General features: G+C 40.3%; 1 protein-coding gene across 1 annotated transcript in view; it reads left to right on the top strand.

Annotated features, from left to right (window-relative positions):
* The first annotated feature begins 2,220 nt into the window (after nucleotides 1–2,220).
* The window catches only part of LOC128619535 (IQ motif and SEC7 domain-containing protein 1-like), a 60,467-nt gene continuing 48,744 nt past the window's right edge, over nucleotides 2,221–13,943 (top strand). The window contains exon 1 of the mRNA XM_053643765.1: nucleotides 2,221–2,907. Within this exon, the coding sequence (XP_053499740.1) occupies nucleotides 2,825–2,907 (83 nt within the window). The 5' untranslated portion in view covers nucleotides 2,221–2,824. The remainder of the gene's footprint in view (nucleotides 2,908–13,943) is intronic.

Here is a 13,943-nt window from a genome sequence, read left to right as displayed (position 1 = left end):
AGGTGATGATGATGATGATGATGATGATGATGGATATTCCTCATTTCACCACCTGACCACGAGACGCCGAGTCCCTGACGATGTCCCGGTTCAAAGCTCTGTGCTTAGATTATTGGCAGTTTCTGTGTCTGCAGCCTCCGAGTGGCTTTTTTAAAAGGTAAGCAAAGTGCTGAGCTGGATTTATTGTTTGAGCCGAGCTTTAGTTCAGGACACAAATTCATTTAATCACCTGCATTTGTTGTTTGTTTTTTTTTTTAATCTCCTGTTGAGAATCCTCCAGGAAACGAGGGTTCTGTGTTTGCAGTTGTTTACTGTACAATTACATTATGGATGTATAGTTATTATTGTATTTTATATATTTTATATTACATTATAAATATTATTATAGTTCTATTATATTTTAATTTTTAAATTTAGTTTGATTTATTTTATTTATAGCATTGGATTTTATTTAAGTGCATTTGAACACTTTGTCCTCCAAAACAATTAATAAATAATATTGTATATCATGAGTGTAGTACAGAAGCAAAATTTTCTTTGTGCATTAAACGTCCAAAAGGCTGTCTATAAAGAACGAACAAAAGCGGGCCTAAAACGGAAACTTGTGGGATGCCTTGTTAATATTTTATCTTTTATTCCCTTTCTGTCTCAAAAACAAGCTTCGCTGCTGATTTAGTGATCTATTTCACATAAAATTTACATGTGAATCCTTTCCAAAGTCAAAAAGTTAAAGCTGGGGATTAAATGAGGATAGAAATGAATTAAATATGGACGTCTTTGCCGTATCCGTTCAGTTGAAACTGGTGTAAATTTGTACAAACTTTCAACCGTGAAATTGGGTTTAACTTCCTGTAAATCCGTCCCAACGTGGAGCGTTCTCAGCGTGTTGATCTCAGAGTTATCTAACTCAAATTTATTGCAGTTGTTCCAGACTAGGACTGTACCTTTTTATTATGTTATTACTTTATTTATTATTGTTATTTAATCCTGTTGGCATCCAGAAGTGAAAACAGACATTATTTCTGTGGATTAAATGTCTAAAAGTGTCTCTGTGTATAAAGAGAGAACAGCAGCAGGACTAAAACACAACCCTGTGGGTCTCCACATGTCATTGTGGCTCAAATACAAACTGCACTGCTGATATTAATCATAAAATTCACTCTTCCCTCGTGTGTTATATCGTCCTCGTCGTGGATTATCCTGCATTGGAATTACAAACACACCGTAATGATTCTTCCTGAGTCGCATTGATTTATACGTCACTTTGCTAAACCGCTCCTCATTACTCCGAGTCAGGATCTAATCGTCTCTGCTGATTGCTGTTCCACACGTAAAGGTGTTGCGTTTATAAGTGACATCATTTTATTGCCATGAAAAGAACAAAAACGTGTAAAAACGTGTTCACACGGTGTTTATGAAGGTTTCTGTTCGTCCTCATTGAATGAACTAGACGGTTATATACACCATATATGGCTTCGCTAGAACCGTTTATAACTTTTCGTACTGTTTGATCAGTGTTTTAGATTTTAAGTAAGGAAAGAAGCACTTGTGGGCGGGGCTGTTCTAGGAAAGGCGGTGGTGCGGTGAAGCGGAGTTACAGTTCTCACCCCGAAGTTTAGTTTTCCTCGAACAGCACGCCCCCAAGTGTTTTATTCCTCTTACCAATGATTACAATGAACACTTATTGAAGAACAATGTACTTTTTATCCGTTAATAGTTACTAAACAGTTTAGTTCTTGTTCTAACAAATGATATAGCAGCTATAAACAGTCTTTCCCTCGCCAGCCTGACTTTATTCTGTCTTTTATCGGTACACGCTCCTGTGAGTGAGCCGTTGCTATAGAAACGATAACGTTTTAGGATGAGCGCATTAATATAAACCTGCACTACTCTCAGAGCCGCTGTTATAGAAAACGAATCAACACCTTCTGACCAATCAGAATCCAGAACTCAGCAACGCTGTGGTGTATTCAGAACTAAAGAAATATTCACTTTGCTCTGTAAATCTGTGCATAATGGGGATTATTGTACGCTTCGCAGGTAATCCAGCTTCTGTGTTCTTGTCTCAGCAGGGTTTTGCTCAGACGCTTTCTGTATTCGTACGTGTTAGAACCATTACGTCTTTCCAGTACAGCTGCGGCAGTGTAAAGTCTGAAAGGCCTCATTATGCTGTAGAGAAATGGCATCTCCAGAAATGTAGACACTTTAAGCGTAACTCCGTCTCCGCCTGCGAGAACAACGACGCTCCTGTACTCTGTTTCTTGCTGTACAATAACACGCCTGTGCTTCGTTTTTCTGTGTTTGTGTTCTGGTTGAATTTAACCCCAGCCTCATTTTAACCCCTCGAACCTCTCGAACTCGGCGATCAGATCCTCCGCGGAGGCCGAAGGCGAGGCGTGTTTGGAATCACGCCCGGTTCCAGTTGTTGTTGTTGGAACATGCAAGTCGTTTCCATGAGGGCCCGACTGAGGAGGAAAACCAGCACAAAATAAAGGGCGGAAGAAGGAAAATAAGATCTCATCGAAGACAGGATTACTTTAATCTCTTTCCTTGTTGTCGTTTTTTACATTAAAATAACTTTGGATTTTTTTTTTCGCCTAACCTGGTCGAATCCAAACCTCCATCTCGGCCCACACAGAAGAACAACTCCAGCTGCAGAATAAAATTTCACTTTCTGTTACGAGCGATGATGAAATCTGTGGAAAGTGGAGAGAAAGAGGAAGCGGTTTCCTAGACTAGCGCTTTTGTTTTCAGAGAAATGCCACCTGTGTGTCAGATTTAGACGTTTTCGTATTTAACACGTCGTGTTTTTTTTCCTCCGTGGATGATGTCGCGTGTGCTGGTGAGTGATGTTACGACTCTGTGGAGTGGCATGTGGAAGTACTGCATCTCTGTAAGAACTAAAAGGTATGAGTTCACGCCGTCTGCGTATCACAAACGCGGTTTACGAACACGTTTGTGCGTTTGAAATTCTCACAAGTCTTCGTTTTAGCCGTTTCGGCTGCACAACAAAAGGCTTTAGAGAATTTTAGAGGACATCTGCTGCATCTTCATGGTGTTGAATGAATATATAATATACGTTTGATGATTTCGGGACACTCATTTGTACAGTAGCACTACTTGTATTGTTCTCTGCTCGATATATCGCTTTGCTTCTATTTTCTCATTTGTAAGTCGCTTTGGATAAAAGCATCTGCTGAATAAATAAATATAAATGTAATGTATTTATATACTGTATATTAATATTCTCTATAATGTGGTCCATACTAGACGCAAGATTTAATAACGGTATAATTTTTTTCTGAATCACTATAAATCATCCATCATGACAACACTAGCCTTCTAAAAATGTCGTTCCCTCACCAGTCTCTCTCTCTTTTTATCTCTCCTGAAGATAATTAGACAAAAAAACCCTCAGTTTGTTACGCATGTTATCGAGAAACTGCAAAGAACCGTAAACTCCTCGGTCCTGAACTTACAGCTTTAAAACTTACAGCTTTACCTCCGACTGTTACACAGCGCTGACACTGGAGACTCCTTCCATACATGTTAAATTTCTGAAAACTTCACCACATCAACAATTTTTAAACTGCATTTACTACTAGTGGAGCATCTGCCGCGATCTGTTACTATAGAAACGATAACGTATTAGAACAAGCGCATTAATATTAAAGCTGTGATTTGCAGCTGCATTTCTTTATGGAAAATGAATCGACACCTTCTGCCCAATCAGGATGCAGAATTTAACAGCGCTGCGGTCTTTATGACATGGTTGTGAAGATTCTCTGGAGTTAAATCGGATGCTGCCACCAGCATGCTTCACAGTGCGGATGATGTCGGGTTTCCGAGAGATTGTAGATGGGTGCGTCTGTCGAATTACGAATCACCATTCTTTTTTTCTTTTTTTTTGGAAAAATACCCTAGTAATGAAAATTTTCTTTCGTGATTTACTATAAGAGACGATTCTGTTTAAGGTGTTTAACCACATTGTTCATGAGTAGCTCTTTAAGGCTTGTTTCAATGAATAAAATCGAGTTGTTTGTACAGAATTGAATCGTAATATTGCATCATTCGTTGCTTTAAGTGCATCTGCACTACAGAGAGATGTACAGTAACTCACTACATCTCTTCAGTGACCTGCTGGAGCACGCTGACATTCTGAATGTGACGTCATTATGAAACTCAATCTCCTTCTGTTACCTAGAAAAGATTCGCCACGTGCTTCTTCTCCGTTTTGATGAACGTCCTGGTTTTATGTTTTTTATCAGGGAGGGATTTGGGACGTGAGCGAGAGAGGATCATGAAGATTATTGAAGTTTTTTTTCTTTTGTTTAAGCCATCACGTATCGTGCAGGATCAGCTGTGACTCTGAGAACTCGAGAATCCTGATGTGATCCGATCCGGTCTGACGCAGGAGAGAGAATAATTTATTTACGCCGTGTGCGTCCAGTGTCTAGTGTTCTCCTCACCGATTCAGAGCTTAGAAAGAGAGTTTGGAGAAGAAGAAAAAGAAGAAACTTTATTTTTATATCGTTTTAATATCAGTTCATCCTCGTGTGTGAAGTTTTAAAAAGGGAATATGTGTATACAGTATGTGGTGATCTGTTTGGTGTCAGACTACACATCTACACATCTAAGCCTCTGTCTGGTGTTTCTACGTCGTCTGAGTGAACAGAGTTTTGTGACTTCCTGTTAAAGCTGAATTAACAACATTTCGGTCGACTTTGGTGAGTTATCACTGCTTTCACATCGCTGCTTAATGTACCTTTTTAATGATGTGTGTTTTTTTTCTAGTGTGTGTGATTGTGCGCTGTGGTCTAACAGTCAGGAATCAGGAAGTAAAATGGCTTTTAAATGCTAATCACAATTTAATCTCATTTATAGAATCAAGTGTGCTAGCTGAAAGTAGAAAAAACTTTTTTATTTATGTATAGCACTTTTAACAATGGTGATTGTCACAAAGCAGCTTTACAGAAATCCAGATATGAATTGAGATTAAAATGGAATGGAGTGAACCCTTGAGTTTTAGAACTAAAAATGATTCATTTAAGCTCAATATTTTTGCTTGAGTTGTTTCTCGGCTTATTTTGCGTGTCATGTCACATAAGTATGTAATTTTTATCTTACTGTGTGATTTAAAAAAAACAAAAACCTGTATTTATAGAAGTGTACAGAAATGGATGCTATCCCTTCATACACCTCAGGGAAAAAGGCGACCAAATGAAAATTACGCACAAACCCCGGAATGTGAAATAGTCAGTATTTGGAATTCATTTCAGTGACTCAGATCATTTGACTCACTTCAGTTAAATGAGTCGCTCAGATTTGTTCACTAATTCACACAGCATGAGTCATGTATCGTTTGTGTTATTTTATTATGTGTGTGTACTTATGTTTGTGTTTAGTTATTTTTCACACCCAGTCCAACACACACTCCTACTACACACACTGGACTAAATGAGCTCAAACGACTCAAATGACTCAGTCATTTCACTGAACAAGAGAGGAGCGAATCAAATGACTGAACCGATTCATTTAACGAGAAAGGTGCGAATCAAATGACTCAACCAATTCGCTGAACGAGAGAGGTACGAATCTTGGTCTTAACAACAGAAACCCGTACATAATCTCTGTTTAGTGATCAGAAGACTGAATTAGCTGGATTTATATGAAATTATCATCATAAGCAGATAAACTGGTTAGATTTCGGAATTGATCCAAACAGGATCAAGGTCATATCAAGGTGAAATCCCTGTCGATGACGTTGCTGTTGCTCTCTACTTGTCTTTCTTTCACTTTTGTTTTCTTTATCTTTCATTTTCTCTTTGCTTTCTGTTAATTTGTCTTTCACTTTCACTCAGTCTATTGTTCTCCCTTTCTTTTCCCTCTTTCTCTTTCTCTTCCTTCTCTTTGGATCTTTCGAGCTTTTCAAACCTGAAAAACCCCAGATCCTTCCTTCCTGGTAGAATTGTGTATACAGCGTACAGAAATGTTCTATACAACTGTGTGCTCTATAGTGAATGTCTTATAACTTCAGCCCCCAGTCTGTCCACCATCACTGTTTTACTGGAAATGTATTGATTACACCCTCATTATACACAATGAAACTGAAGTCTCACATGTTCCCCCTGTATCTATGTGGGTTTCCTCTGGGTTTTCTGGTTTCCTCCCATCTCCTGAAAACATGATAGGTGTGAAAGATTGTGTGAATGTATGTGTTTGGTGCCCTGCGATGGACTGGTGCTCTATCCGGAGTGTATTCCCGCCTCACGGCCAGTATTCCCGGGATAGACTCTGGATCCGCCTACTGGAGGATCTGTCTCTCTGTCATTCTCTCTCTTTCCTCCCCTGTCTGTCGCTCTCTTTCCCAGTCTGTCTCTCTCTGTCTCTCTCTTTCCCTCTCTGTCTCCCTCTGTCTTTCTGTCTGTCTCTCTCTGTCTCTCTTTCCCTCTCTGTCTCCCTCTGTCTCTCTCTTTCCCTATCTCCTTGTCTGTTTATCTCTTTTTCTTTATTGCTTACATAACTCTCTATCAGATTGCATAAACTTGCATAACAGTGAGAGAGTGGAGGGGGCGGAGTGTGTGTGTGTGTGTGTGTGTGTGTGTGTGTGTGTGTGAGAGAGAGAGAGAGAGAGAGTGATGTGAAGTGATTTGTAATAGAACAGGCTTTAATTTAAGGTTATTAATATATACATTTAAAGAGCTACACATGGATTTATTAACATGACTAATCTCTACCTGATGATGATGATGATGATGATGATGATGGTGGTGATGATGGTCTGGTGATAGTGGTGGTGATGGTGTTGATGATGGTAGTGATGATGATGATGGTGGCGATGATGATGATGATGATGGTCTGGTGATGGTGATGATGATGGTGATGGTGGTGATGATGATGATAGTGGTGGTGATGATGATGATGATGATGATGATGATGATGGTGGTGGTGATGATGGTGGTGATGATGGTGATGATAGTGGTGGTGGTGATGATGATGATGGTGGTGGTGATGATGGTGGTGATGGTGACAATGATGGTGGTGATGGTGATGATGGTGGTGGTGATGATGATGGTGGTGGTGGTGATGGTGGTGATGGTGATGATAATGGTGGTGGTGGTGATGATGATGATGGTGGTGGTGGTGATGATGGTGGTGGTGGTGATGATGATGGTGGTGGTGGTGATGATGATGATGGTGGTGGTGGTGATGATGGTGGTGATGGTGATGATAATGGTGGTGGTGGTGATGATGATGGTGATGATAATGGTGGTGGTGGTGATGGTGATGATGATGATGATGATGGTGATGATAATGGTGGTGATGGTGATGATGATGGTGATGATAATGGTGGTGGTGGTGATGATGATGGTGGTGGTGGTGATGATGATGATGGTGGTGGTGGTGATGATGGTGGTGATGGTGATGATAATGGTGGTGGTGGTGATGATGATGGTGATGATAATGGTGGTGGTGGTGATGGTGATGATGATGGTGATGATAATGGTGGTGGTGGTGGTGGTGGTGATGATGATGATAGTGGTGATGATGATGATGGTGGTGGTGGTGATGGTGATGATGATGATGATGGTGGTGGTGGTGGTGATGATAATGGTGATGATGGTGATGATGATGGTGATGATAATGGTGGTGATGGTGATGATGATGGTGATGATAATGGTGGTGGTGGTGATGGTGATGATGATGGTGATGATAATGGTGGTGGTGGTGGTGGTGGTGATGATGATAGTGGTGATGATGATGATGGTGGTGGTGGTGATGGTGATGATGATGATGATGGTGGTGGTGGTGGTGATGATAATGGTGATGATGGTGATGATGATGGTGATGATAATGGTGGTGATGGTGATGATGATGGTGATGATAATGGTGGTGATGGTGATGATGATGGTGATGATAATGGTGGTGGTGGTGATGGTGATGATGATGGTGATGATAATGGTGGTGGTGGTGGTGGTGGTGATGATGATAGTGGTGATGATGATGATGGTGGTGGTGGTGATGGTGATGATGATGATGATGGTGGTGGTGGTGGTGATGATAATGGTGATGATGGTGATGATGATGGTGATGATAATGGTGGTGATGGTGATGATGATGGTGATGATAATGGTGGTGATGATAATGGTGGTGATGATGATGGTCTGGTGATGAGAAAGCGGTCAGCGTCACTCACCGCTCCATTGTGATGAAACAAAACTTCATTAAAAGCACATTCCTGTAGGATTCCATATAAAACATGCACTGGGACAAATACACATAATGCAGAAGCAGCTTCATAATAAAAACCTTAAATTCTGTTTTAATTCTTGAATTATTTACAATTCTCAGATAATCAGATAATCACCTGAGTATTAAAATGTTCATACAGTCGTCATGTTTAGGTCTATGTCACAAACTTGGTGCTATGAGGTTTTTATGAACGTTTTTGTTTCCGTGTTAATTTGCATTATAGCAGCTATAAACACTCGTTCTGTCACCAGCTTCTCTTTTTTCTCCTTTTTCTCTTTTTTCCTTTTTTCTATTTATTACGTTCTCTTTATATCTTTTGAGTCTTTGAAAGACAAAAAATCGCAGCTTCTTGTGTTACAGAGAAACCGCAAAGAAGAGTAAACTCCTCCGTCCTTCCATAAATGTTAAATAAATGCACGTCTTCTTACAGAAAACTTCAACTGTTACACGTGTTTTTCACACGTTTTAAATCCACCATATAAGTTGCTGTGATGAATTTCCTATGCTGTTTATGAGTTTCGTGTATATACGTCTGTATATAACATTTGGTTCTGTTAATGAAGTTAAAAGTAAGATGTTCCTCTGCAATTTTAGGACATTAAAATATATTAAACTATTATTATTGTATGAAGATAATTTTTAATGTATTAAAGTCACATGTCCAGGGAGACATTAAGATTTAGTGAGATAGATAGATAGATAGATAGATAGATAGATAGATAGATAGATAGATAGATAGTGAAATAAAGAAAGAAAGCAGAGTGTGTTATTTTATTAAGAGCCTTGTTGGGGCTGTAACGTTAATCCCTCTGAGGAATGAAAATCACATTTCCACATGACTTGACTTGCCTTTGGGACTCCCATGGTCTTAGACACACACACACACACACACACAGTTAAGGCTAAACTCCAAGTTAATGATTGTTTCTGAACAGCTGCACTGTAATTTCTCACAGTTCGTTAATAATTAAGACTAATTAAACAGAGGGAAGCAGCGGGAGTTCATCTCCCCAAACCCACACTGAGACAGAAAACCCACACTGCTGACCTTCTCATCATCTACACATCACCTGCAGAATTCTGGACTGTGATTGGTCAGAAGGTGTTGATTAATTTTCTATAACAGCAGCTCTGACAGTAGCACAGGTTTCTATAGTAACAGCTCAAACGGACTCGTACAGGAGACGCTCCACTAATAATAAACGTGTTTTAAAAATGTACAATTGTTTAGATTTTGTGAAATTCACGAGAGAGAATACAGAGAGAGAGAATACAGAGAGAGAGAATAGAGAGAGAGAATAGAGAGAGAGAATACAGAGAGAATAAAGAGAGAGAATAGAGAGAGAGAGAGAGAATAGAGAGAGAATAAAGAGGGGGAATAAAGAGAGGGATGGTGAGGGAACGAGTGTTTATAGCTACTATAACGTAAGTGATGACAGGAACTCACTTTCATGAATATTAAATGTAACTATAAATGGATAAAAGTATGACGTTTCATTCTTTAGTAAATAAAAAACATTTGTAGTTGCTGTGTTATGAGGGGAATAAAACACTTGGGGACGTGCTGTTAGAGGAAAATAATCAACTTCATCACTCAGTATTTTAATGTAACACACACACACACACACTGTTTATTTACTTTTATTACTTATATAAGACACTCTGATACTTTTTGGAGTCAAAATCTCTCTCTAAATCTCTCTCTCTCTCAATCTCTGTCTCTCTCTTTCTCTCTTTCTCTCTCTGTCTCTCTCTCTCTCTCTCTGTCTCTCTCTCTCTCTCTCTCTCTCTGTCTCTCTCTCTCTGTCTCTCTCTCTCTCTCTCTCTCTGTCTCTCTCTCTTTCTCTCTCTCTGTCTCTCTCTCTCTCTCTCTCTGTCTCTCTCTCTCTGTCTCTCTCTCTCTCTCTCTCTCTCTCTCTCTGTCTCTCTCTCTTTCTCTCTCTGTCTCTCTTTCTCTCTCTCTGTCTCTCTCTCTCTCTCTGTCTCTCTCTCTCTCTCTCTCAGTTCTGTCATATCTGCTCACTCCGTGTCTTTCGTGTTGGAGATCAGAGTGTGTGGGTGAGATCTCTCATCCTGTCACTGCTGTATTGAGCTCCCTCGAGTGCTTATGACACTGAAATCACTGAATTCTCCCAGCATTCCCTGATTAAATCAGGCTGATGTCATGTTGCCTGTGTAAAGAACCAAAAGTGTGTTTTATTGGACAGGATTTATTGACCAGAAGTTTGTAGCAAGCAAAAAAACCCAGAAAATTAAGTTTTTTTAAAATACAATTTCTCACACACACACACACATGCACACACATTCATACTCACGCACACACACACACACGCACGCACACACACACACACACACGCACTCACATTCATACTCACGCACACACACACACACACACACGCACGCACACACACACACACGCACTCACATTCATACTCACGCACACACTCAGACACACACATTCACACACATACACTCACACACACACACTCGCACATGCACACACACGCCCACACACACACATTCACACTCGCACAAACACACATTCACACACACACTCACGAACACATATTCATACTTGCACGCACACACTCACTCGCGCACACACACGCAAACACACACACACACACACATTCACTCACTCACACTCACACACACACACATTCACTCACTCACACTCACTCACACACACACTCAGTCAGAATGAGGATGAGGATGAAGCCCTGTGGTGTTGAAGTGAGGTGCTGATGTTCCTCGTTCACTCTTTCCAGCGTGTGATCTGTGGATTGATGCCAGACTCCACAGCACATCAGAAGAGACATGAATCTCTCGATGTTCTCATCACCTCCAGCTGTGTTCCTCTCTCCATGGAGAGAGCTGAGACGAGATGCAGCTGTCGGCCGAGTGCTTTCTCTGTGTAAATACACCTGAAGGCTCCTCAATCTGGCCCGTAACCCCTCTGTGGAGATTTATGACCTGCTCCTGTTCTTGAGAGCGAGAGAGAGAGAAAAACATTCAATTGAACTATAGATGGACGCGGTCCTTTAATAAATAAATTGTAGTTGTTGGTGAGTTGCTGTGGTGTAAGAGGAATAAAACCCTCGAGGACGTGCTGTTAGAGGAAAATAATCAACTTCAGGATGGTTACAGTGACTCTACTTCATCAAATCACCCAGTATATAGACACACACACACACTCACATTCACACACACATTCACACACACACACACACACACACACTCACATTCACACACACATTCACACACTCACATTCAAACTCACATACACACACACACACACACACACACACTCACACATTCACACTCACACACACTCACACACATTCAAACTCACACACATGCGCACACAAGCACACACGCACACTCACACACGCACATTCACACTCACACGCGCACACACACATTCACACTCACACGCGCACACACACACGCACACACACACACGCACACACACAGTGCTTATTCATTCGTTAGAGCCCAGAAATGCTGCAGGAAATCTGTGCCTGCTCCGTTTCTTTCCTGTTTAACCTCCATCAGTTTCCTGTCTGTGAATAAGCGCTCACACTCAGCTTTTCTTACACCACGTGGATGCGACATGGCGGATGTCCAGAAGGTCAACATTTCGAGAAACACGCCGAGGAACTTTCTGATCTCTCTGTAACTCTCATTCTCACTGACAGGATGTTCTCAGACCTGCTGCTGATAGCGGAGGTGTTTCTGTGGTGTTGTTCTATAATTTCCACATTTATACTCGCCTTTTCTACTTCCTGTCTATCTTTTCTTCTTTCTCTGTTCAGTTATGGCTCAGTGTTAATGACCAGAAGGTTGTTAGTTCAAATCCCACAATCATCTTCAGCAGAAGACTGGGACTGCAAACTGACTTGTCACTGACGGACAAGTGATGTTTACAGAGATAACCGTGATCTCCGTGCTATATAAATAATGATCTGGGAAGACTGAGTTTAAATGCTGAACAAATGAAATACAAGAGAAGAGAAAGAGAGAGAGAGAGAGAGAGAGAGAGAGAGATGAAGGGACTAATGAGAAGTGTGACATGATGAATTGTGGGGCATTTTACTGCACACTGGTGCAGTAACTCAGAGAGGGAGGGATGCGAGAGGGAGGGATGGGGGGGAGAGAGAGGGAGGGATGCAAGAGGGAGAGAGAGGGAGGGATGCGAGAGGGATGAGGGAGGGATGTGGTCACTGATGGAATGAACTAGATGGTCAGTCTGGCCAACAGAGTGCAAAACAGATATTTTCTTTTATTCTGGATGTGAGAGGGTTCTTCAAGTCTCTGCAGAGTCTGATGGAACCACGGCAGAACCTCAGACTCAGGCAGGTAGGTGGAGTTAAAGAAATAAAAAGAAGCCAAAACTCACTTTGGCCCGTTTGGATTTTGGTCTATGGTTCTGGATTTCACAGCACCCTTCTTAACACTTTAACAGCAATTTAATGTTAAATATCACTTCACAGTCACACTAGCACACTACTGGTGAGTATCTCATTTAGCTCGTAGATTGTCTCGTGTGGGTGTGGCCTATCCAGCATACACAGTAGGATCTATACTGTATACAGCTTCTAAAGCAAACAAAATGAAATAACGCACTAATCAGTATAATAATCACGTGTGTAATTCACGTGGTACATGCTCGGATTCATGCTAGCTTTGTTCTCGGATTAGATTAGCAAAGCGGGATAACTGTACTAGCTACGAACACTCACTAGACTCTGTAACGTCACACAATTCGAAAAAGAAAAGAATAATCAAGGAAAGAACTGAAAAAGACTTGATGAAGAAAGAATCGAGAGTGAAAAGAGAAAGAACGGGAGAGAGAAAGGAAGAATTGAAAAACTAAAGAAATAAGTGAAAAGAGAAATTTAAAAAAGGAATGGATAATGCATCAAGAAGGAAGAAAGAATCAAGGAGAAAGGAAAAAGAAAGAATTGAGAAAGAAAGCTTCACACAAGTTGTTGATGTTCCAAACGTCATAAAGTTAGAGGGAGAGAGAGAGAGAGAGAGAGAGAGAAAGGAAGGAAAGAAATGAAGGGAGAAATGCATTTTTAAAAAGAATTGAGAATGAATTACGAACAATGGAATAAATAAGAAAGAAAGAATTGGGAAACTAAGAAAGGAAAGGAAGAAATTTTTAAGAAGAATGGATAATGAATCAAGAAGGAAGAAAAAATAAAGACTTAAACTGGAAGAAAGGAAAAAGAAAAAATTGAGAAAGAAAGAAGGCTCCACACAAGTTGTTCCAAAGGTCAGCGAGAGAAAGAGAAAAAGAGAGAGAGAGAGAGAGAGAGAGATAGCGAGAGAGAAAGGAAGGAAGGAGGGAAGAACTGAAAAACTAAAATATAGAAATGAAGACATAATTTTTTTAAAAGAATTAAGAATTAATTGAGAAAAGTGGAAGAAAGAAATAAAGAAATGAAAGGAGAAATACATAAAGAATCAAGATCGAATGGAGAAAGAATAAATAAAGAATTGAGAAGGACAGAAGAATAAAAAATCTGGAAAGAGATGAAAGAACTAAGAAGCAAATAACCGAATGAAGAAATGAAAGAGAAAGAAATAAAAAAAAGAATGGATAACAAAGCGAGAAGGAAGAAAAAGTAAAGAATGAATCAAAGAAAGCTCCACACAGTTTGTTGATGTTCTGAAGGTCATAA

Source organism: Ictalurus furcatus, chromosome 15, assembly GCF_023375685.1.
Source record: "Ictalurus furcatus strain D&B chromosome 15, Billie_1.0, whole genome shotgun sequence".
Taxonomy (NCBI): domain Eukaryota; kingdom Metazoa; phylum Chordata; class Actinopteri; order Siluriformes; family Ictaluridae; genus Ictalurus; species Ictalurus furcatus.
Note: the sequence above shows the minus strand (reverse complement) of the source record. Positions and strands in the feature narration are given on the sequence as shown.